At 41.5% G+C, this 26,793-nt stretch overlaps 1 protein-coding gene across 1 annotated transcript; it reads left to right on the top strand.

Moving 5' to 3' along the window:
* Positions 1-4,498: 4,498 nt before the first annotated feature.
* Positions 4,499-26,057, top strand: scai (suppressor of cancer cell invasion; the record flags this gene model as incomplete). Its single annotated transcript, XM_080526840.1, has 16 exons — positions 4,499-4,605; positions 8,376-8,471; positions 9,940-10,026; positions 10,384-10,482; positions 10,888-10,984; positions 13,969-14,067; positions 14,547-14,699; positions 18,018-18,119; positions 18,223-18,324; positions 18,576-18,654; positions 21,015-21,114; positions 21,555-21,636; positions 22,890-22,962; positions 23,553-23,726; positions 23,903-24,003; positions 25,911-26,057. The coding sequence occupies 16 exons, from the start codon at positions 4,499-4,501 to the stop codon at positions 26,055-26,057; spliced, it is 1,698 nt and encodes a 565-aa protein (XP_080382966.1).
* Between the last annotated feature and the right edge of the window lie 736 nt (positions 26,058-26,793).

Raw genomic sequence — 26,793 nt, 5'->3', positions numbered from 1 at the left:
TGTTATGAAGCTTGCAACAGCAGTACAATAACTAGGAGTGGGCAGTATCAAAACATTCATATTTGCAATATCTCTTAAGGTACAATATGATGGCAGCAAACATGCCAAACTCCCAACTTCTTTAGGTAACGTTCAAATTCAGTACCAATTTTTTTGGTACCCTTAATGTTGGTTTGAATGGGGATGCCTGTTCTTTTTAATTCTATTTCTATGGCTCGTACCTGGGCATGCTTATTTTGCTATGCATTTAAAAGTAAGACCTGCTTTTGATTTAAAGGAGTCAGGTGTAAGCTGTTGAAAATCTGCCTGCCACCTCTGGGCATGGCGGCGATATGCAGTTTTACAATCCAAACAACAATATCCTCCCTAATAATAATAATAATAATAATAATAATAATAATAATAATAATAATAATAATAATACAGTATAACTATCCAAAATGGGGAGAGACAGAAAGTCAAACATTGGTGAGTCCACTCCCGTAGAACACCCTTGGCAAGTCACAACATGTTTGTAGAGTGTGGCCTCTAGAAACTCAATTTTCGAAAGTACTTTTCAGGACTAAATTATATTTCATTACCTGATCAATAGCGATTAAACAGTCATTATAACCATTAGAAAGCTTAAATGTTACACATTGTACATTTTAAAGATGATTGGGTATACAATACTTTTTTTTAATCTAAAATGTTTGTATTATTTTTAAGGAGTTAAATGCAGGAGTGTTTTCTTACCAGGTAGGACATTTGTAGTTTTATTATTAATTAGGGATGTCCTCACATACAAAGCCCTCCATAGCCTGGCCCCCCCTTACCTGACTGACCTCCTTCTCCCCCACCGCCCTACCCGTACCCTCCGATCCTCATCCATTGTTCCCCTCACTGTCCCACCCTCAAAACTCAAAGGCTTCGGTCACCGTGCCTTTTCACGAGCTGCACCCCACCTCTGGAACTCTCTCCCTCAACCACTCAGAGACTCACCCTCACTCCTCACTTTTAAATCCCACCTCAAAACCTACCTGTTCTCCCATGCCTACAGCCTCCCCTACCCCTAGCCATCTCCCCCATCCCGGTCACCCCCGCCCCCCCCCCCTGGACACACATACAACCTCCCCTACCCCTACCCATCTCCCCTAACCGCCTCCCCTACCCCTAACCACCTCCCCTGTCCCTACCACCCCCCCCCTCCCCGTTCGCTGACTCTGTGTTCCATGTTACTTGTTGTTTTTGTGTTTTCCGTATCTCCTATATTGTCAGCGTCTTTGAGCCTCGGAAAAGCGCTATATAAATTTAATGAATTATTATTATTATTATTAATGGTACATGTATTTGTACCGAAAATCTTCGGTACGGGTCCTTTGGTTTGGTACGCTTGTGTACCGAACGAATGCAGCGACTTTTACCCACTGCACGTGCAGAACTTTTTTGTGTGTTGAGTAATCTCAGCCACATACACCACAGAGAGATTGCCAGTAGTTTAGCTTAGTTTAGTTTAAACTAGAGCTTGAAGTTCCTCCAGCATCCCTTAAGGCTCCCTTACTAAAACTACGGTTTCTCAGTTACCTACAATGACGATGGACAAAGACAGATGGATCGGACCAAAGCTATATGCCGGCATTGGTCAACTGTGATCGGGTATGCGGCTGTGGCTGTACGTCGGATTTACTCACTCATTTGAGACGACATCACCCGAATGTGAACATCACAGGTACAAGAAAAAAACAGTGTAACAAACCCAGCTCCCCATGGTATTTAAGTAGTTTCTCGTTAACAATTCATTCAGACCGGGCCAAAGCAATAACAAACACCATATTTTATAGCAACGGACCTTACTCCGTTGTCGAGATCACAGGTTTTAAACATATGTTACTTCCCTCTTGTCACAAACTACAGTTGTCCATGACTTATCCAAGGGTTCCCACAGACCGATGGTCCCACAGACCGATGGTCCCACAGCCCGATGGTCCCACACCCCAATGTTCCCACATTTCTAAGTAATCTAACTAACCCTAACACTGACCCTAGCCCTAACCCTAATCCTAGCCCTAACCCTAAAACTGACCCTAAATATTAGAAATGTGGGACCACTGGGCTGTGGGAACAGAAATGTGAAATGTGGGACCATTGAGTTGTGGGAACATAGGGATGGCAAGGCACCTGCTTTCTTAATTAAGAAAGGAAAACCCACTGTTTCTTCAGTAAACCACTGTTTAATAATAATGGGCAAAATAAAATATCTCTCTATATATTTAGAACCAAAATGTTTGTGTACTGTTACACCCCTATTATTAATGTATTACCTGTGAAAAGGCTATCTGTGTCTGCTCAATGAGTTCGGCAATGCACATGTTAGATGTTTAGCTGAGGAGCGCAGCCTGCTTTCATCCACTCATAGGGCAAAGCTCCTGCTTAGTCTAACATCTTTCTATCATATTTAGCGTTTTATTTAATTTAGTGTTTTGATATAAGTATATTAACCAGTGATCACTGTAACATAGTCTGTTGAGTATAATCCTTATTACAATGTCATCAATACAGCAGAGATGCATTTTCTATGGTATTGTAGCTGTGTTAACCAGCTAACAGTAAGGGTTTGGAAACTGTAGCCCTCTACAGTATGTACTATGTACTAGGCATGTGCCGGTATGATAATTTCATGGTCAAATCTCTGTTTACGGTATTATCTCTGTATTCATTAAAATAAGCTGAAAATCTTACATTTGATACTAAAACATAAAATCACACATGATGTTGCATTGATTTAGTTGATTATTCCTCCCCTTTAATAATACCAATTGGTATTGTATTTTATATCGTTGGAAAGCCTGATTGGTCACCTTTACAATGAGGTACAACTTGTAAGGATCATACATTCATCGAATGAGTAACACAGCTAAACGTGTGGGTAGCGGCCCAAAAATGTTTGCCAAAAACCCCTGCAATATTCTTCTGTTGGTATTCACTCTCGTTTTGAGCTTTAAGTGCTGGCAGGTGTATGTCAGTCACAGGTGTGTGACTGGCACCTGAATGGCACCTAATTGACAGGAATGATATTCTGATATTCAGTGGCGATCCCATATCTCCAGAATCTGGGACCTAACTCCATCCTCCATGATGACCGCTCTCCCCCACAGAGCCAGGATCATCACAGAGCACCTCCAGAATTTGGGAGTGGAGAGGGTGGAATGGCCTGCCGTGAGTCCAGACCTCAACCCAATTCAACACTTGTGGAATCAGTTTGGGCGTGCTGTACGTGCCAGAGTGACCAACGCAACCATGTTGGCTGACTTGCGGCAAATCCTAGTTGAGGAATGGGATGCTGTCCCACAGCAGTGTGTGACCAGGCTGGGGACCAGCATGAGGAGGAGGTGCCAAGCTGTTGTGACTGCGTATGGATCTTCCACACACTACTGAGGTCCCTGACAATGTAAAATTAATAAAGTGTAAAAATGGCCAATATGTGTAGTTTTTTCCTTATTACTGTGGGAGAGTGCAATCATCCAATCCACCAAGCAACTCAAAACGAGAGTGAATACCAACAGACCTGACCTCAGGCCGGTCATCATGGAGGATGGAGTTAGGTCCCAGATTCTGGAGATATGGGATCGCCACTGAATATCAGAATATAATATCAGAATATAATTCCTGTCAATTAGGTGCCATTCAGGTGCCAGTCACACACCTGTGACTGACATACACCTGCCAGCACTTGAAGCTCAAAACGAGAGTGAATACCAACAGAAGAATATAGGGGATTTTGGCAAATATTTTTGGGCCGCTACCCACACGTTTAGCTGTGTTGCTCATTCCACGAATGCATGATCCTTACAAGTTGTACCTCGTTGTAAAGGTGACTAATCAGGCTTTCCAACGATATAAAATACAATACCAATTGATATTATTAAAGGGGAGGAATAATCAACCAAAAAAGCATTTCCGAACTTTTTCTGAGGGGTTTATATATATACTGTATATATATTTATATATTTATTTTTTTATTTTATTTGTTAATGTCTGAACAACACTTCTGTTCATTTACTTACTGAACATTGAACAAGGCTACAGTGGAATACTCTGTTTTCTATTAAATATTTCGTAAAAACCTACAGTACTATATGTATAAGTGTTATAAGTGTTATATGTATAAAGTGTTATCATTTCTAAATTGTGAAACCAATATGTCTACAAATACCCTCAAATAAAAGCTGAGAATCTCATAGTAACTTGATTTCAGATCCAGACCTTTCCAGTATAGAGCGAAAAGAAGAAAACATGCTTCACCATCCCAATACTTGCGGGGGCACTGCACCTCCATAATTTAATGGTTATTTGCACGTGGAAACTCTGCATCCATCAATTTTATCGTCATCATACTGTGAAGATCTGTGGTCATGTGATCTGCCAAATTCTTGTCCAAGAATAATAAATGTGTTTAGTAAGTGTTGGGCTGAAGCATGCCTCTCTGAACCACAGGGGTCAGGGGTGAGAAGGAGGGGCCATGACTGGAGCTGGGGCTGAGGATGACATCCCATTGGGTGAGAGGAAGACAGTCACAGACTTCTGCTACCTACTGGACAAGTCCAAACAGCTCTTCAATGGCCTGAGGTCAGTCTGACGGTGACAGTAGTTGGGGCGGGGGGGGGGGGGGTCTGCTTTTGTGCAATGTTTGTATTGACTTCTTCTTTTAGGCAGATAATGTACTACAAATCAACCTTCGAAAGAGTGGGCTACACACATTTGCTGAGAATCTGAGTTGAACTCGATTGCTGGGTTAGCCTTCCTAAAAGGGTACTTACCTTGACATGGTGCAGACTAAATTGGTCTAACCCTTGAGAGTAGGAGGCTGCAGTAGCTGCCCCATTTCTTTACCATTACATCCCTGAGTTGAGCTATCAGCCTGATGTAGCTAAATACCACAATACCCACCTCTGGAGCCATCAACAACATGACATATGCAAGTCAACATAGTGAAACATCCATTTAAATGGTATGAAAATGCCTACAGTTTCAAACATATCCTGGCCCAAACAAATGTACCAAAGGTATTGTATGATTGTATTATAAAGTACTTGTGACGTGATGCGGTAGCCTCTGTCACATGAAGCTTTTTGCCTTTCGTGAACGAGCTAGCCGGTGTCATGTAGGCTGTGCATCTTAATCACATCCTGTAGCAGGTTTTTAGGGCTTCTGACAGCAAAACAAACTCTGGAATTGTTCCAAACGCTCCTGGGAACGGCACCAGGGTACTGAGTTAGTCTCTGCAACGTCAATATGACGAAGAGAATATTTGATTCTAGCAGTTCTGCAAAATTCATTTTCAATGCATACACATACACACATCAGCTTGAAAAGGGAAAATGATTTGTTTCATTCCATGTTTTTTGCCATTTCTCATTCGGCCAACGGGTTGTTTTTGAGTTAATCAGTCATTTGTAGTCTATTTTTAGGCTGGATGTCATTGGCTGCGGGCTGGATTGTCTCCCTCTCACGCTCACACTTGCATTCCCTCTCTGTCTCCCTCTCTGCCCCCTCTCCCTCTCTCTCTTTCTCTCTTTCTCTCTCTCTCTCTCTCATTCTGTCCCATATGCCTGTGTACAGCAGCAACCATGCCTGCCTGACTGGTTGCCTTGGAGGTTGAAATTGATTGCTTCATTACTTTTGTGTGATGAAAGCCCCCATTCCTCTCTCCCCTGTGATAAACTGAATTAGCAGAGACTGGCGTGGCATTCTACTGTGTCATGCACTGTACAAGGAGAGAAAGAAAATATGGGCGCTAAATTCGGCCGATGCAAAGTAATGGTAAAAAGCAACCATTTTGATAGATGAGGCCAGCGCCATGTTGGTGACATTTTTCCCTTTACCACCAAAGTGGCTGGTCCTAAACCCTTTGACAGGGAAGTCTCGGATCGAGACTAGTAGATATTTTGAATATGAATAATCGAAATCTGTTTCACTTAATGTACACAATATGCAAACAAATGTTGAGTTTGGGTTAACTAAAGAAGTGGCATAGATGAAGGAGGTTCTGGGGGACAGGGGCAGATCGACCACACTGCTTCCTGGGCCCAGTTGTTCAAAAACATATTTTGAATCTAGATCAGAATGATCCTGATTCTTTTTTGCTATCAAGCATCAGATCGAGCTGGCTTATAGATCTGCCATTATATCATCTAGCCAGATAGATCTGATCCTGGATAGCAATAAAAGAAGCTGGATCATTCTGCTGCAGATTAAAAGTTAACAACTGGGCCCTGATTACTACAGGTATACTGCATACTAACCATACAACAGGACATAGCCTCCTTCATCTATGCCACTTCTTTAGTTAACCCAAACTCAACATTTGTTTGCATATTGTGCACATTAAGTGAAACAGATTTCGATTATTCATATTCAAAATATCTACTAGTCTCGATCCGAGACTTCCCCGTCAAAGAGTTTAGGACCAGCCACTTTGGTGGTAAAGGGAAAAATGGCACCAATATGGCGCTGGCCTCATCTATCAAAATGGTTGCTTTTTACCATTACTTTGCATCGGCCGAATTTAGCGCCCATATTTTCACTGGGAGCAATTTGGGGTTGTCTTGCCCAAGGACACTTCGACATGTGGCCAGCCGGGGCTCGAACCGTCCATCTGCCAACCTTGCGATCATTAGACGGCAGCTCTACCACCTCCTGCGCCAAAGCCGCCCCCAGTAGTAGGCTTGTACCAGTCCCTGCTAAGTTTGCGAAGGACAAGTTCATACTTAATTGATATCTACCATAAATTATGACATATGCAAATAGGGCTATGTCAGTCATTGTCAGTCTAATCAATCTCAAAGTCAGTGTGCTTTGAGACAGTGCCATAACAGAGATGTGTAGCAAATTTGAGGTTAACCATTGCGCCCGTAATTACCGCTTGTGGAATGTATTCTGAAGTGTACAGAAACATCTTGTCTGCTCGAGTGCAAGTAAATGCCTCTAAATTCGTTGGATGGAGCTTCACCATACAATAAGACAATGACCACAATCATTGCCATAGCAACTAAGGGGGGGTTTTCAAGTTGAAAGCCAATATACACTCATGGGTCACAAACTTCAGGCAGTTTATTGCATGCAAAGGATTGTTGACCAAATATTCAACATGAGAGCACTTTATTTGGACATTATATGATTTTTTTCTTTTGGAGCCCTGAAATAGGGGTAGCATGTTTAACAAAAATGTTGTCAACATGGTGAACACAATCTGAGGGGGAAAAAACAAACATTGAATTAAAGTAGATAATCTCTCTTTTGAATCCATAGTAATGGTTAGATTTCAAATCCAAACTGTTTGAGAATAGAGTTAAAAGAAGACAAAATGCTTCCTCTTTCCAACACCTATGAAGCAATGCCGATTGCCAAAGATGATGTTGTAGGACAAAATATGTTAATCCAATAGGTATATTGGTTGTGTTGCATATATTCACACATTCTAAACCCTGTGTTCTCACTGCCCCATCCACCATTAACCACTCCTTTCTTCCCTTGCTCCAGATATGTTGTGATGGCAACGCTCCAATGATAACAACAGGGCCTTGAAAATGTTTGTGGATTATATGGAGGAGAACAAAATGAGTGAATGTCAAAGTGTTTGACTTGCGCCCCAGCCCTAACGGGCGGCAGACCATCAGATTCCATCATATCACCACCCCTCTGACTCACCACTGCATACTGCCCAGTCCGCCCACTCACTCACTCACGCACGCACACACACACACACACACACACACACACACACACACACACACACACACACACACACACACACACACACACACACACACACACACTGCTCCTCAGGCAAAGGGGGAAAAAACATGGTCAGAAAGCCCAATGCAGAGAGGAATGGCTCTCAAGGGGAATCTTCAACAGAGCCTATTTCTACGAGGGCCCAGCAGGGAAAAAGAAAAGAAACTCGACTTATGAGATGATGAAAACCAGTCTGTCAGCCTAGTGGAACCAGGGGAGCAGTCCTGAGAGAGAGGGATTTTGAAGCCAGATTTAACATGTGGCCATGGGGAGAACTCAGGCTGGTGCCAAAAAGCATGTTTCCCCGTTGAAACCTATACTCCATCTGGCAAAACTTCTAATATTTTCTGATATTACATGTTGTCTTCACCCTGGGACCTTTTTCTTTTTCTTCTCTCATAGCCCACAAAGCATATTCGTTTTTTAGAGATGGGGGTTGTCTCACGAAAGGCAAGCTCTAAACAGAATTTTCTGGCCTCACTGCGACCATCTGTCTCTCATAGGGAATCCATTGGGCAGTTGTAGTTAGCTTTTTTCTTTTTGCTGCCTTTTCTTGGTAGTCACTCCTTTTTTTTCCCCCCCGCACCCTGTTTTCCTCACAGAGATCTTCCTCAGTATGGACACAAACAGTGGCAGTCTTACTTCGGACGCACCTTTGACGTCTACACCAAGCTGTGGAAGTTTCAACAGCAGCACAGGTCAGCGGGAGACCTTTCAGTCATGGAGAGCAGGTCTTAGGAGAGGAGGTGGAGAGCTCTTAGACAGGGGCTAAACTAAACATGAACAGGCTAAACAAAGCAAAAAATCTGTCCCAAAAACTTTATTAAGAAACACAAATTGTTGAGTGACAGTTTTTACAGCTGGTGATAACATTGCAGCGTAAAACAGAATAGGGCAAGAAAATGTTGATATCGTTATTTTGCTTAAATGAAAAGAAATAATGCATTTCAATTTTGAACTCTTTAGACAACAACAACAACAACATGTGAACATTATGCATTAAGGTGAATACCTTTCTAAAAGCACCGTATCAAGTGCCAATTAATTCTTTGAATTAAAGGGACAATCTGGGATTCAAACAGCAAAGCAGTTCCCCTGCCACTCCCTGCCATCTCCTACTTGAGGGAGGGGCTAGAGAAATCTACCCACTCTTAGACTGAGCTGTCGATGCAAGGACTGACAGTCTATAATAATAATAATAATAATAATAATAATAATAATAATAATAATAATAATAATAATACATTAGACTTATATAGCGCTTTTCTAGACACTCAGACACTTTACAAACTGAAAAGGTCGAGTAGTAATAACAAAAAATAAATAATAATAATAATAAAGTATAGGGGCCTAATTAAGGTAGTGCTGGGGACACATGGGAAGGGGGAGAGGGTTAACTGGTGAAAGGCAAGCTTGAAGAGGTGGGTTTTGAGGGCCTGTTTAAATATTGGCAGGGTGTTGGCCTGTCTGATGTGGTTGGGGAGGGCGTTCCAGAGGGACGGGGCTGCGGCTGAAAAGGCCCTATCACCCCAGTTCCGGAGCTTGGTCCAGCCAGTAGCTGTCTCATATAGTCTACATTTATGAATGATAAATTCACTACTACATCAGTTGTTACTAAATCAGTTACTATATCAGTTCTCCTAATAATATTATTACTAATCAGTTTGTCTAATATTACTAAATCAGTTTGTCTAATGGTACTAAATCAGTTTCCCTAATATTACTAAATCAGTTTCCCTAATATTACTACATCAGTTTGCCTAATATTACTAAATCAGTTTGTCTAATGTTACTAAATCAATTTGTCCAATATTACTAAATCAGTAAAGAAAATAGTTGTGGAGACCTACCATGTATCCATAGAAATCCACTTCCCTCTATCCCACATTAATGAAAAAAAGAAAAAGTTTGAGATGACACCTATTTTCCCTGTTGATTTGGAATAGGTTTCTCATACAGAAAGCCACTTTACCGGTTGTTGTGTTGTGTTACCTGTATCTGCATTGCCGTAGATAGCGCTAGTAGTAACTGGTACCGTAGTAAAACTGTGCTTGCATGCTCACTTCTTTGGTTTAGTTTTGCACATGTGTGTGTACTGTATACTGTCATCAGTGTGTCAATGTTCACTTCTAAACCAACGCTTCTTCTCCTTTGGCTTGTGTGCAGGCAGGTCCTGGACAATCGTTACGGCCTGAAGAGATGGCAGATTGGGGAGGTGGCGTCCAAAATAGGCCAGCTCTATTACCACTACTAGTAAGGCTCCTGCCAATACACCACATCAGCACACACTCAATCAACTCCAGGTGTGGGGGAATTGGTATTGGTATTAACAGGCCCAAAGTGTGCCAAGAAAACATTCCCCACACCATTACACCACCTGAATGAATGGGAAGGTGTACAGGTGTTCCTAATAAAGTGTTCGGTGAGTGGATATATAGATTCCAGCGCAAGCCACACTGGCACAAAGTGGAGAAAATGCTCTGTACTGTTACACAATTGTCCAACACAGAAATGTTGTCCGGCGTCCAAATGTACTCATTTACTTTTAAATGTACCAAAAAACGTCATGGGCACATTGATGTGAAAATACTGTATGTGTTTGTGTCATAGCCTTCGTACCTCAGAAACAAGTTACCTGAACGAGGCGTTCTCCTTCTACTCTGCCATCCGCCAGCGCTCTTACTACTATCAGGTTAACAAGGAGGACAGGTGAGTTTCTCCTACTACTACCAGGGGGGTGTTCCATCAACGTCGCTAAACGAAAATCCAGGCTTATTTTGATAAGTCTTGCAAATGTTTGTGACAATATACTTCCATTGCTAGTTTCGACCAGATATTGGTATTAACTCAATAAACCTACACAGCTAAAGAAATTGTAACATTCCAATCCATTAAAGGAAGCAATGTGCAATAAAGTGGAATGGCACAGGAAGTATTGAACACACTAACTGAATTATGACTTGGTGGAGAAGCCTTTGTTTCCAATGACAGCAATATCAATCGTTCAATGAGAACACTGGGTGTGCCTGCACTTGACTTGGGAAGTTTGCTGTACTGCTTTGACAGTAACCGCTCCTCTCTGCTTCCCCCCCCCCCCCCCCCACTTTCTGTCAGGCCTGAGCTGGTGGTGAAGAAACTTCGCTATTACGCCCGCTACATAGTCGTCTGTTTACTGCTGAATAAGATGGACCTGGTCAAAGTGCTGGTCAAGGTATGGAACCAGAGAAGGTGAACAAATAACAAGTCCTGAGCCCCCCCCATCTTTACACTTCTGCACAAAGCCTCAGAGGGTCTGGTGAACCAACTTGTCAAACTTGGCCTTCGTTTGCCCAACAGAAAGACCGGGAGAAACTGAAATTCCTTATTGACATACTTTACACAGTAAATTCCCTCTCACTAAGGCCAGGTATGAGTCGTTGTTATTCAAGGCTTATATGCACTATGCGCAATAACCTAGGAACAGGGTTTACTGATGGGGCTTTCACACCGGCAAAGAACCGTGCCGGTTCGTGTTTGCGTTCGGAAACCTCCGAACGTTGGCGCTGTCTGGCGAACGAGCCCGCGTTCATACCAGTGTATTGTTCGCCAGACAGCGCCAACGTTCGGAGGTTTCCGAATGCGAACGCGAACCGGCACGGTTCTTTGCCGGTGTGAAAGCCCTATCAGTCTTTTACCATACCGTATCTGTAAATAAATATAGAAAATACGTGAAGAAATATGTTTGTAGCATCAAATAAGATGATATTACAAAGGTTATGGTTCAACTAATGTAACATTGCAGCAGGCAAAATGTGTATCTTGGGTTAGTGTATCTCTTATTTTGTCCCAAACGGTGTCAACGGTGGACCACCAGTATATGACCTTCACATACGCTGAACTGGACCATTGTTTTTTCATTTGATGTAGGATACAGCTAAATACAAAGTTCACGCATAAATCAGGAAAAAATGTAGAATAAACTCTTCACAGTTTGCCAGGCTAATCACTGAAGTAATTTACATTTACCGTTTAGCAGACGCTTTTATCCAAAGCGACTTACAATTAGAGATTACAGGGACCAGTCTCCCTGGAGTAACTTTGGGCTACGTGCCTTACTCAAGGCAGCACTAGTGGTAGTGTTCCCAAGTGGGATTTGAACTCATGATCTTCTGATCGCCAGTCCAACTCACCACTATCGCCGCAACAGTTATAGAGCCCCATCCAACAACAACAATTGGAAAGATGACTGGCACTCAGTCCCTATTTATCATAGGCATATTGACTTCACAGGTGGAACACACCTGCAGGCATGCACTGCATCCACGTAATAGTTCTACTGTTGATTAAAATTTCGGAGAAAGTGGTTTCTGTCGTCAGTTGAGGTGAGCTGTGTGTGTTGTTTTGTGTAACAGGTTGTGGTGGCGGTGTGGAGAGGTTTGATTTGGATTTGATTTGATTTATTGTGGAAATAAAAATAAAAACACATGATAAAGTGCAAGCATGCGCGGATTAACGCATAGGCTTACCTAGGGCCACCACCACTAGGGGGCCACGGCGGCCACCTAACATTGGATACAATTTTTTATTTTTATTTAAAAAAATAAAATATCCTGAGGCCCCCCCACAAAACAGCGAGGCAGTTTTAATTAATTCCTGAGGCAACTTTATGCCCGCGGAATCCAGGTTTTCTCTTCGAGAAAACGTTTTGGAAAACGTGTTTATTTTAGAATATTTATCATATAAATAAATATAAATAATACTCATTACATTGACTTTTTTTGATGATCAAATAATGGTTGTGGTAATGTATTATTAGCGACCCCCACAGATGTATGATTTTACTGCTTTCATGGGAGCTCTGCTCCCATTGGCTCCCACATAACTCGAACACTGGGGAGGCTCGTGTATGGGGGGGGGGGGGCCCTCACACAAAGGAGTAGCCTAGGGCCACTGACCATCTTAATCCGCCACTGAGTGCAAGCGCTTATTTCCATCATGGTCCCTGATTGAGGACAGGACAGACAGTTGCCATAAAACAAATGTACAGAACATGATAAAAACCAAACATAGATAGTTACACAAATTCCCTGCACTCCCTACCTATGACGTGTTTCACTGGCTAGCCAGTTCTTTACTGCACGTTTAAAGCTTCCCTCTCCCTCTAAGCTTTTTAGGGCCACTGGAAGCTTGTTCCATTCTGAAGCTGCTATAAATAAAAATGTATTAGTACCCATTGCTGTTCGGAATTTAGGTAAAATAAAGTCTGTATTCCCTCTTCTGGTTGCATAGTTGTGCCTGTCACTGAACCGGCTAAAGTAGTCGGCCAAATAGGTTGGGCCATTATTTAGTACTATCTTATGTGTCAGGCCTAACCTGATGTGAGTGACCCTCTTTTCAACTGGAAGCCAGTATGTGGTATGTGGTAGGTAGGTATGTGCTCAGTTAGGCTCTCCCACAGGGTACTGTGCGCTGTGCGATGAGGGCTCATGAGAGTTTTATAGAATTAATTAATTTATATCATATTTATTTATTGCTTTATTGAGAATTTTAAGTGAAGTGTATTATGAGCTACAGACCAACACCCCATGAGTGAGGAGAATGTGAGCAGCTGGGCAAAATGGTGGGCTTTGAGAAAGCTGTGTTTGATATACCTCATGGCAGCATGCCAATGAGTAGTGTTAACTGAATGGGTATTCTAGTGACTGCACGGCTTCAGGGAAAAAGAAATAGTACGAAGACTAAGCTGTCACTATGACAACCAAAATTCAGGGTCAGGGTCTGCCTGCATATATTCCAAGTTGTGCTTCCTTGAAATCAAGACAAAGGAAAAATATAACAAAACCAGGTGAATCATGCCTTTTTAAGGAGGATAAATGAGGCACTTTTTGATGTTTTCTGAGTGACAGTTTAGACCCACAGCTAGTTTATATTCTGGTGTTTATCAATTTGAGCATTTTCAGTATGTTTAATTTTCATCTGATTACAAGTAGAAAGCCTCTGGGAACTGATAGGATTACAGACGTGGGTATGACCAGATTTGCACACCCATATTAGAGATTAGTTCATCAACTACTGCTGATGCCCACATTTCATAAATAAGTCATCATAAATATGTATTTGTGTGTGCGTAGTATCTTATGTAAGTAACGCTTTATTTATATAGCACCTTTCTTACATGAAATGCAACTCAAAGTATGTCTGTCTTCCCCTTATTAGGAGCTGTCGGAGGAGATCGAGGACTACACGCAGCGCTTCAACACAGAGGACCAGTTGGAATGGAACCTGGTCTTACAGGAGGTGGCGGCTTTTGTGGAGGTCAGACCCCCCCCCGAAGTGTCTACCCAAGATCACTGTTACAATCAAAAGTAACGTAACTTGTGATGACAGAAACAATCAGAAGTTTCCGTAGACATAACTGATACTGTCAGAAACCTTCCTACCAATCACAAATAAGCAAAATCTTAGGACCTATGATAGAGCCCACAGTGCTTGACAGAGCTGTCATTGGTCCAAAGCAGTGCCATTCTCAATTGGATTCGGGCAGGATAACCTGATGCCATTGACTCAACCATGTTCACCAATCATCATTTTAATTAGGGTGGTTCCAGCTTAGCATTGAAGCATATGAATAAGCATTTAAAAATATATGTATATGATGATTTCTAATATGTGTATGATGATTTCTAATTCCTGACGCTTATGTTGTTGATGCTTTGATGAACATTTATTCATCAAAGTTAACATTATTGTTATTTTTTAAGTGTCCTATGTTTGTGTGTCTGTTCTGTGAGCAGGCCGACCCAGTGATGGTGCTAAACGATGACAACACTGTCATCGTCACGTCCAACCGGCTGCAGGAGGGGACCACCCCCCAGCTGGAACAGGGCATGGTGGTGGGGCAGCTCACCCTGGCAGACGCCCTCATCATCGGCAACTGTAACAACCAGGTGTCCACACACTTATGCTCAATCAATCAAACTTTATTTATATAGCACAAGTCATATATTGAATGCAACTCCAAATGCTGAACATAAAAACAATAGTAAATAAAATACAACACAATAAAACCAGAAATAAAACAAAAAATACAAGATAAGAAATGGGAGTAAAAGTGTAAGTTGAGATAAACACTAGATAAAAGCCAGTGTTTTAAGCTTTCTTTTAAAGATATCCACCACCCTTAAGTCATCCAGCAAGCCGTTCTAAAATCTGGGGCCATAGTGGCTAAAAGCTGACAATTCCAGTCAGGTTCAGGTCCAAGTCTTGCCCACAAACACCCCCTAGACCATTCCTCTTCCTGCATAAAAGCAGAAAATCAAGCCCTGCTGCCATATACAGTGCCTTGCAAAAGTATTCACCCCCTTTGGCTTTTTACCTATTTTATTACATTACATTTAAACATTTTTTTAATCAGAATTTTATTTGATGAATCTGCACAAAATAGTGTTAGTTTTTAAATGAAATGAGAAATATATATATAAAAAAAGAATTAAAAAAAATAAAGAACTGAAAATTGGCATGTGCATATGTATTCACCCCCTTTGTTATGAAGCCCCTAAAAACTTCTGGTGCAACCAGTTACCTTCAGAAGTCACATAATTAGTGAAATGAAGTCCACTTGTATGCAATCTAAGTGTCACATGATCTGTCAGTATATACACACCTTTTCTGAAAGGCCCCAGAGGCTGCAACACCTAAGCAAGAGGCACCACCAACCAAACACTGCCATGAAGACCAAGGAACTCTCCAAACAAGTCCGAGACAAAGTTGTTGAGAAGTACAAGTCAGGGTTGGGTTATAAAAAAAAATGCTTTAGCAGTATGCTTGGGGTCGTTGTCCTGCTGGAAGGTGAACCTCCATCCTAGTCTCAAATCACTTACAGACTGGTACAGGTTTTGCTCAAGAATATCCCTGTATTAAGCACCATCCATCTTTCCCTCGACTCGGACCAGTTTCCCAGTCCCTGTTGCTGAAAAACAGCCCCACAGCATGATGCTGCCACCACCATGTTTCACTGTGGGGATGGTGTTCTTGGGGTGATGGGATGTGTTGGGTGTGCGCCAGACATAGCGTTTTCCTTGATGGCCAAAAAGTTACATTTTAGTCTCATCTGACCAGAGCACCTTCCTCCATACATTTTGGGAGTCTCCGACATGCCTTTTTGCAAACTCAAAACGTGCCTTCTTATTTTTAGCTGAAAGTAATGGCTTTCTTCTGGCCACTCTTCGATAAAGCCCAGCTCTATGGAGTGTACGGCTAATTATGGTCCTATGGACAGATACTCCAGTCTCTGCTGTGGAACTCTGCAGCTCCTCCAGGGTTACCTTTGGTCTCTGTGCTGCCTCTCTGATTAATGCCCCCCTTGCCCGGTCCGTGAGTTTTGGTGGGCGGCCCTCTCTTGGCAGGTTTGTTGTGGTGCCATGTTCTTTCCATTTGATTATGATGGATTTGATGGTGCTCCTGGGGATCATCAAAGATTTGGAAAATGTTTTATAACCCAACCCTGACTTGTACTTCTCAACAACTTTGTCTCAGACTTGTTTGGAGAGTTCCTTGGTCTTCATGGCAGTGTTTGGTTGGTGGTGCCTCTTGCTTAGGTGTTGCAGCCTCTGGGGCCTTTCAGAAAAGGTGTGTATATACTGACAGATCATGTGACACTTAGATTGCATACAAGTGGACTTCATTTCACAAATTATGTGACTTCTGAAGGTAATTGGTTGCACCAGAAGTTTTTAGGGGCTTCATAACAAAGGGGGTGAATACGCACATGCCAATTTTCAGTTCTTTATTTTTTTTAATTCTTTTTTAATATATATATTTCTCATTTCATTTGTAAACTAACACTATTTTGTGCAGATTCATCAAATAAAATTCTGATTAAAAAATGTTTAAATTACAGGTTGTAATGTAATAAAATAGGTGAAAAGCCAAGGGGGGTGAATACTTTTGCAAGGCACTGTAGTATTATAATGTTATTGAATGTATAGGATTCATTTACAGTTAGGTCTGTAAATATTTGGACAGGGACACAATTTCCATTTTGGCTCTGTATGCCACCACAATAGATTTGAAATGAAACAATCAAGGTGTAATTGAAGTGCAGACTTTCAGCTTTAATTCAATGGGTTGAACAAAAAATATTGTATGAATAGAATATTTCACTTTGCCTTAAAAAACTCCTGGGTTGCTTATGCAGTATGTTTTGGGTCATTGTCCATCTGTATTGTGAAGCGCCATCCAATCAGCAGACAGAATATCCCTAAACACTTAAGAATTAATCTGTCTCCTTCTGTCTTCTGTCACATCATCAATAAACACTAGTGACCTAGTGCCATTGGAAGCCAGGCATGCCCATGTCATCACACTGCCTCCACTGTTTTTTACAGATGATGTAGTAAGCGTCGGATCGTGAGCCGTTCCAAGCCTTATCCATACTTTTTTCTTCCCATCATTCTGGTACAGGTTGATCTGAGTTTCATCTGTCCAAAGAATGCTCTTCCAGAACAGGGCTGGCTTTTTTAGATGTTTTTTGTCAAAGTCTAATCTGGCCTTTCTATTCTTGAGGCTTATGAATGGCTTGCACCTTGTGGTGAACCCTCTGTATTTGTTCATATGAAGTCTTCCCTTTATGGTACACTTGGATAATGATATGCCTACCTCCTGGAGACTGTTCTTCACTTGGCTGGATGTTGGGTTTTTCATTACCATGTAAAGGATCCTGTGATCATCCACCACTCTTGTCTTCCATGGACATTCAGACCTTTTTGTGATGCCGAGCTCACCAGTGCTTTTTTTTACTTCACCTTTGCAACCTAAGGATGGCCTGTTTCACTTGCATTGAGAGCGCCGTTGACTGCATGTTGTGCGTATACAGAAACATCTTCCAAATGCAAATGCCACACTTGGAATCAACTCAGACCTTTTACCTGCTTAATGGATAAATACATAATGAAGGAATAGCCCACACTGGCCTATGAAACAGCGTTTGAGTCAATTGTCCAATTACTTTTGGTCCCTTGAAAAAGGGGGAGCTACATATTAATGAGCTGTAATTCCTTAACCCTTCCTTCAATTTGGATATGAATACCCTTACCCTAAAGCTGAGAGTCTGCACTTTAAGCCCATATTCATTATATAACTGTAACTTGGTAAACAGCTAAAATTATAAAGATTATGTCTGTGTCCAAATATATATGGACCTATCAAGTCACACACCAATGCTAAATGATATGTAATTCTAAATGTGTATCTTGTTTTTTTGACAGGTGAAGTTCAGTGAGCTAACCATCGATATGTTTCGTATGCTCCAAGCTTTGGAGCGGGAACCGGTCAACCTGGCCACACAGACATCTAAACCTGGAATATTGGTGAGAGAAAATGCTGTAGAAGACCCAGATATACACACACCACTGCTCTAAAGACACGTGCAGGTTAACTTTCTCTGTTTTCATTTAATTATTTTCCTCACAGGAACCCATTGAGAAACCAGCCAAGAGAGAAAACCCTCATAAATATCTGCTATACAAGCCCACATTTAGCCAGCTATACACCTTCCTGTCAGCCTCATTTAAGGTCAGTACCCAGCTGCCGGTCCCTGTCTGCTCTGCCTTCATCTTCTAGCCTTATTCAGCCATGCTAGACTTTGTTGAATAAATGTTTCACTTGTATTCATATTTTTCATCAACCCCACACCTGCTAAAAGCAAAAGTAATATTTTTCAATCTGAGTTATAGCTACATCACAACAACCAAATGTTCAAGGATCAGAATCAGGGGATATGTGGACATGCAATGGCTGATTTTTGAAGTGGTATTGTTTTATAGGAATTGCCAGCGAACAGTGTGCTGCTTGTCTATCTCTCAGCTACTGGGGTCTTCCCTACCGGACGCTTGGATTATGAAGGTAAATCTAACTTCTATTCTTGTCCCTGTTTTTCTTTTTAACTTTTAGGCCCAATCCCAATTCACCCCTAGCCCTTCGTTTTCACCCCTATGGCTCGATTTGCGCGTTCACGTTTAGGGCGAGGGCTGTCCCAATTCATATTTCATCGAGGGCTAGGGGTAAGGGGGAGGGCTAACTATTACTTCGTTTCGAGCGATTCCAGGACCACACTAGCTTCGAAGGGCTAGGGGTACGCTACCCCTTGATACCAGGATGCATTGCGAATCATCTACAGAAATCTTATGTCGCTCTATTCAATGCGGAAATGTCATTTTAATTCTCTGCAATTACTTATTAATAAAGATTTGAAAAATTATGATAACCATCTTATTGTCTTAGTTTAATGTCATTACAATGCATTATAGACCTTTTATTTATAACACGCATAACCCAAAAATCGCTTTTATGTCGGTGCTGTGTCTAACGTTACAGTAACGCAACGCTGCATGACAGTCGAGCATTTCAGAGATGTACAGTCATAAATCAATTATTACCTGTGGCGTTTGACAGCGGATGATGGTACACATATGTAAAGTTATCTATCAAACGTTCGTCTGACTTGTACATGATGCGCATTTTGACCTATTTCCACCCGCAATCTAATCCGAGCAGTTGTTATTAGGTAATATTATTAATGGGTTGTATCATTCATTTCAATGCATTATAGACCTTTTCTTTATAACAAGCACAACAACAACAAAACGTTATCATGCCGATGTGCTGTGTGTCTAACGTTACAAGCTGATTTGTGCATGACAGCCGTGCATTGACATATTTCCATGTCTAATGGCATATGACACGCGAAATGTAACTACAGTTAAGGATACGCGTAAAGGATGATGATCTATCACCGTTCGACTCTACTGAGAAATGTTTCCGCTTATTTGTCATCTCTCCTTCACGGGCAAATGTGGCCGCGTCCCCAAGAGATCCTCTTTCTACGTTTTTGACCACCACTATGATGGATTGATTTTTGGATTCTAGACGACGAATTGTTCTGAGAAAGGCGCTTGGTAACGTGATTTTTGGACAACGCTTTATGACTACTGATGGACTGGTTGTTTTGGTTGGAGTCATTCATTGTCATTAAATTCATTGTCATTATTGCGATGTCCACAAAAAAGACATCGCTGACGGAAGAGACAAAAAAAGGAACGTCTAAACACTACAGTGTGTTGATAACAAACGAAAATAGATGCTTATAGCACACGCAACAGAAATAAACACAGCTGAAGAAGGCATTGCGAGATGTGAGAATTCGCCGGCAACACAACGCGTCACCCGTACCGCGTGATGACGTAGGCGCCGTGAAGGGCTGTCCCAATTCATAGGGCTTAGATTTCAAGGGGTAGGGCTTGTGACGTGTTCGAAGGCCTTGCCTTCGAATCGAGTGACACTCGAAAACGAGCCATAGGGGTAGAAAAGGGAATTGGGATTGGCCCTTAATGCACTGGGTACAACCTGAAAATAATCGGTCGATATTAATTATAATTAATAACATAATACCGTATTTTCCGGACTATAAGTCGCTCCGGAGTATAAGTCGCAGCAGTCAAAAAATGCGACATCAAGAGAAAAAAAACATATATAAGTCGCACTGGACTATAAGTCGCATTTATTTAGAAATATATTTCACAAAATCCAAGACCAATTTGGAAAGGCAAGTTTATTCAACTACACAATAGCACACAGAACAACAGGCTGAATAGAAGTCTGGTATGTTAACATAGACAGTTATTCAGCAACACAATAGCATAAAGAACATACCTGGGAAGCTGAATAGGCTAAATGAACATAACAAGCCAGCGAGTCCAACAAGCAAGTTACCAGTAAGCAAGTTCACCAAGCTACCGTTTGCTTAGCTTCAACAAGCTAATGTTTTAGATCACTTCTTCAGGGGTATAGTAGCAGCATATAGTTGTCACAAGCCCAGAGCGCCCTCTGTCGGCTGTAGACGGTAATGTTTACTCCTTGGTTCATGTCAGTCAGTATGAAATTATAGATATATTGATATATAAGTCGCACCTGACTATAAGTCGCAGGACCAGCCAAACTATGAAAAAAAGCGCGACTTATAGTCCGGAAAATACGGTAATTGTCACTATTCATCTTACATTTAGGTGCAAACCTTAAACCATCCAATGAAATTAAAGATTGTCTGAAATACCATGAGTTTTTGGGTCACACTCTTTTTTTTTTTTTTTTTTACTTTTTAGCAAGCAACAAGTGCATATCGAACAGTCTAAACAAATGAGTACTAACTGTTTGTAAATTGTTTATAATTTAACAATAAACTATTTCTGAACTATTTACCTTTACAGGGCCGTATGACTTTGGAGGGGTCCTCACCAACACCAACCGTGACGTGGTGAACGGGGAGACGGGGCAGAAGAGGAACCAGGCCCAGAAAGAGATGCATTGGTGAGAACACACACACATACACATACAAATACACCTACACATGCTTCCATAGAGCTTTGTCCTCCATACATGTGTTAGTGTGTCACACCTATTAGATGATGGACCTCAATGGGTCTCTCTGGTTAAATAAAGGTTAAATGAAAAAGATCTTTATTTGGCCAAAATCCTGAGATCATTAGCATTTTTATTTTATTTCCTGCTACTGTATGTGCATGACTATTGGAGGCAGTTTATTCTCGCTGCAGAATGAAGTAGCTGATACAGAGCCTTGTGAATGTGTTGACTCCCTTTCAAGTGTTGTTGAAATTGAAGCCTGAAATTGAAATGCATTGAATTAGAATTGTTTGCCAAATTTACAAGGACACTTTAAAAATGTCAGACAAGGGCTTTTGCTCTTTGTGTCATGCGTATGTTCAGACAATGACTGATCTGTGCCTCAGCCTTCACCCTGGGGACCTGTTCCCTTTCACCCGGAAGCCTCTTTTTGTCATTGTGGACTCCTCCAACAGCGCAGCCTACAAGGTCGGTGAGGGTTACAATTCATAACAACTCTGCACCTCTCTTTGGCTATGGTAATCAGTAATGGCAGCTGGTGAAAGGGGGAACAAGTCGGCAACCGAACAGTGTTCAGACTTTTATTCTGAAAAATACAAATAAATGTCAACGTTGTTGAAAATCAATGACACACTCGCTAGTCAAGCCAAAATATTGCAATGCAATGGATTCGGTGAGAAGGTAGTAGTGGGGATTGATCACCGAATCCATTGCATTGCAAAATGTTGGCTTGACTAGTGAGTGTGTCATTGATTTTCAACAACGTTTAGATTTATTAAAACATTTCTGAATAAAAGTCTGAACATTTTGATTGGTTACCGACTTGTTCCCCCTTTCACCAGCTGCCATCCCATTTAGTGTGAACACGGAGCAGGAATGGAGTCATATTTATTGTACAAATGTGAAATAAAGGGTCTAAAATCTTTCTCAAATGAATTAGAAACGTAGAAAAGACGGGATTGCATCAATATTCACCCCCTTTGTTGAAGCACGTTGAACTACAATTACCGGTAGCTCAAGTGTAGAAATGTCAAACAAATTACACAATACATTTATTCAAGTCCATCTGAGTGCAAAAGTTAGCTGAAGTTAGTAGTGGCTATTTAAACAAGTCTGAACCATGGATTACAGTTTCTCCTGGCCCATGGTCTACTTAGTAAGAGTAAGGAACCATCTGACTGTAAGGTGCAAGTAAACTATCCCTTAAGTTGTGTACATGAATGTAATCTTTATGTGAACAAAACTGGTGACTACTAATGATTGAATACCTTCAATGTAGTTTCTGAAATAAATCTACACTGTTACGTTTTAATCAAAACAAACTGCATTAAATGTATTTTCCCCTCAGAAGCAAGCTCACCAGTTAGTAGCCTAGAAATACTGACAAAATGTCATTCAATAATTAAATGGTGCCAGTATAATTACCTGTGGTCTTACAAGTTATTTAGGAGGTGTAGCCAAAATAGAGAATATTAAGCCTGTGTTCAACCATGTTCATTCCTGTTACACTGTACTGTGAAATGACAGTGCTATCCATTCTGTTCTGAGTGAATAGTGTAATCTAAAGTGGTAAGATCTCCAGTCTATTACTGCATCACCTGTAGTTTGTTAAAGAGTGATGATGATAGAGGCGGTTGTACTGTAGGCACTTTCTTTTTTACTATAGAATGTGACCAGCACTTTGGTTAATGCTCAGACTTTATTTTTATCTTTCCTTGTAGAATTTCTCAAATCTCTTTGGCCAACCGCTGGTGTGCCTTCTGTCTCCTTCAGTGTATCCTAAGAGCATACCAGGTTATTATGTCTTCTACTTACTGCTTTTAATGTAATATTTATTTGATTACCAGAGTAGTTTATTTATAGTCTCAATTATATGGTCACTATTTATGTCTGTAGGTACTTTGTGAAATATCTACTACTGTATGTTCTTAGGCTGTACTTGTAGTCTTCTGTAGGCTCTGAACTTGTGCAATGTGTCTTCTAGTGTCTTTGTGTATTGATGCTCATTTACTGACATAGCAGACTTCTTATTTCCATTGAATCCAGTAATGAATACTTTTTTAGAATTTTAGGGCCGACAAGAGACTTTGATTTGATAGTGTTCAAAGAAAGAAAGCTATGTTGCGTTGTCCTGCTATTCAGTATAGTATCTGTACGGAGTATGTCTCCATGAAGAGACGCCGTATGAGCTTAGTACTGCTGTCTTGCCTTCTCATATATATATATAAGGTTGTTTTACTTCCTTGTTTGTAAAGCATGTCATGTGCTTTTCTTGAGAACGGTCACATTTTCACAGCCCCCACAGCTGGATACCAACACAAGTGGTGGGGCCAGCCGTTTGGTTGAAACATGAATCAATGATTTGCACCTCTCATTTTCTTCAGATCAATCACAGCATGGTAGTCTCTTCACACTCTTCCTCTACTGCCCCCTGCTGGCCTTCCTGTCAGTGTGTGGTTTGAGCAGCGTGAGGGAAGGATTGTGGGAGAAGGCCCAAGAGTTTCTACATAAGGTGTACCGGGATATCGGTCAGATGATCACACGCTCCAGAGCCATAGGTATCACACAGCTTTGTTGGGCATTATTAACCTTTCCATCTGATCAGTACCGTGTAGAAACAGTAGACAGTGATGCTCGTTGTGTTACATGGACTGTCTTGAGTTATTTAATTTTTATTAGACTTATAGATGGAAGTAGAGAAAAGGTCTAAGTACTATTGGAAATGTCTTCCCAGACCAAGCCTTTCTCCAGTTCTACGGCGATGAGTTCCTTCGATTGCTGCTGATCCGCTTTGTGTTCTGCTCAGCTGTACTGAGACTGCACAAGCTCTTCCGGGTAAACCACTGTCCTTTTATGCATTCTTGGTTCTTAGTTGCTGAACACCTGCTAATAGTCTGAGCGCCCTCTTGCCTTTGTTCCATGTCTTCATTTTGAGATCTGCTAATACACTCATCATCATTACAGTGGGGGAAATAAGTATTGAACACTCAATATTTTGTCCAGTAAATGTATTTCCAATGACCCTATTCAAATTAAATTTGCACTAGACTTTGGCATTAACTCAAACAATCCAGACATATATTTAACAATCCAGACTATATGTAACTAAAGTTATGTGTAAAAAAGTGGAATGAAACAGGAAAAAAGTATTGAACACACTAAGAAAAAGCAGTACACCACCAGAGCAAGGAAAGGCAAGGAACCAGCTGAAAACCATAACTAATTAGGAGGCAACTCTACTGACAATCTGTGCTAATTAATGTCAGCTGGGTTAGAATATATTGATGGGCTATAAACGTTTTTTTTGTTACCAAGGTGCCACAAAACAAACATCTAATGATGGGTAAAAGCAAAGAGCTGTCTCTCGACCTTCGCAACCAGATTGTTGCAAAACATGAACATGGAATTGGCTACAGACTTCTGAATCTTCCAGCATTATCTGTAAGTGGAAGCAACTTCACTCCATCAACCGGCCACGCACAGGAGCTCCTCGCAAGATTTCTGATCAGGGAGTCAGAAGGATACTTAGGAGAGTAGCCAAAGAGCCACGGACCACTAGGAAAGAGCTCCAGAAAGACTTGGTACAACTGTGACAGAAAGGACAGTAGGCAATGCACTCCACCGCCATGGCCTCTGTGCACGCTCAGCCCGCAAGACTCCACTACTGAAAAAAAGACATGTTGAAGTTTGTTTAAGGTTTGCCAAACAACATTTGGGCAAGCCAGTGAACTACTGGGAGCATGTACTCTGGTCAGATGAGACCAAAATTGAACTTTTTGGCTGTCACACAACACACCATGTTTGGAGGAGAAATGGCACTGCACATCACCTGAATAACACTATGCCAACAGTGAAGTTTGGAGGTGGATGTATCATGGTGTGGGGCTGTTTCTCCTCTTGTGGTACTGGCAGACTTCATATCATTGAAGGAACAATGAATGGAGCCATGTACAGAGAGATTCTTGAGATGAATCTGCTGCCATCCACCAGGATGCTGAGGATGAGATGTGGGTGGACCTTCCCGCAGGACAACGATCCAAAGCATACAGCAAAGGAAACTCGCAATTGGTTTCAGAGAAAATCTACTTGTTGAAATGGTCCAGTCAATCACCTGACTTAAACCCAATTTAACATTTGTGGAAACATCTGAACATCCAGATTCACAAGAGGGCCGCCCACAGTCTTCAAGATTTAAAGACAATCTGTGTAGAGGAATAGCCCAAAATCACACCTGAGTACTGCGGCCGATTAGTTACTTCATACAGAAAGCGCATTGAAGCTGTCATTACAAACAAAGGCTTCTCCACTAAGTATTGAATTAATTTCAGTTAGTGTGTTCAATACTTTTTTTCCTGTTTCATTCCACTTTATTACACAACTTTATTTACATATGGACAGTCTTGTGCAAATTTCACTTGAATAGGCTCACAAAATGTTGATGCGTTCAATACTTATTTCCCCCACTGTACATTAAAGCTGTGTAAATAAAGCAGCACTAGAAATTCCTCCTTTCTGCAGTAATAGTTTAAAGACAACACTAGGATGAATTGTTTTAAGTCAAACCAAATGCTACAAAATCATGAATGGCTAAAGTAGAACTAAGCAAGCCCACAACTGTTAAGGAATTGCTGACAAAATTCCCTACGGAATGTGTCTCGCCAGTGGATAATGTACCGGTACTCCTTTTATTATGGTAATTAGGCGGCAACATGTAATAGTCTGCTCTCTGTCTGTCCTGCCAGGAGTCCAGGAGCTTCCCGGAGTCATACCCTCAGCTACCCAAACAGGAGATTTTGGAGAGCAGCCTTCTACAGAAGCACGTTCTGGAGCTGGCAGGCATGTTGGATGTGCAGAGCCTTTTCTGGGACGGCACACTGGACACCTACTGACCGTTTACAAACACAGACACATACACATACACACTTGCACACGGGAGAGCCGTAAACCATCTTTCAGAGGTAATATAATTACCTCTTATACACACCCTCAGTTTCAGTTTCTTTTTACATTTGTATCTTGAATAACATTCATACTGCCACATGTAGAGGCAAACCGTGCCACATGCAAAATATACACAGATAGACGAAGTCACCAACTTCTACCCATGCGCTCACAGAGAGTGAGATGAGCATGTCATTGCGTGTTGTTTCTCATAAAAACGGTACTCGAAACTAACACATGGGTATCATGGTTGGTTAAAGGGTACAGGACACAATCTAGGGCTTAATAAATTAACATAGTATTTTATGACAACACTGCCTGCAATGACTCCAGATGGATGCTTGTTAAAATGCATGTAGCTGATCTGTACAAAAAAAAAGAGAGCCGGGTGTACGATTTGTATCTTTAAAAACCTCTAACCGCTAAAACAGACCGCAAGCGTCAACCTCAGCAGCGCGTGTGCGTGGCGGAACTGCTGCGGCTCTCACTGTTGCGGCTTCCACTGCAACTGCCAGTCCTATCTTTGTACATTGAGTTTTGCCTGCAACACGCATGGCACACAGAAAAAATAGGCGAGGGTCCTAATCTCTAGATGGCGTGCCACGGCACGCTATTTGGCTGCTCTAACCCATTAACACGGGCGCCGAAATGGGGCGGCGAAATAAAACGCACGCGCGCTGCTGA

Source organism: Nansenia antarctica (genome assembly GCF_963989245.1).
Source record: "Nansenia antarctica genome assembly, chromosome: 3".
Lineage (NCBI taxonomy): Eukaryota > Metazoa > Chordata > Actinopteri > Argentiniformes > Microstomatidae > Nansenia > Nansenia antarctica.
The sequence above is the reverse complement of the archived record's forward strand: the minus strand, read 5'-3'. Positions and strand labels throughout refer to the sequence as shown.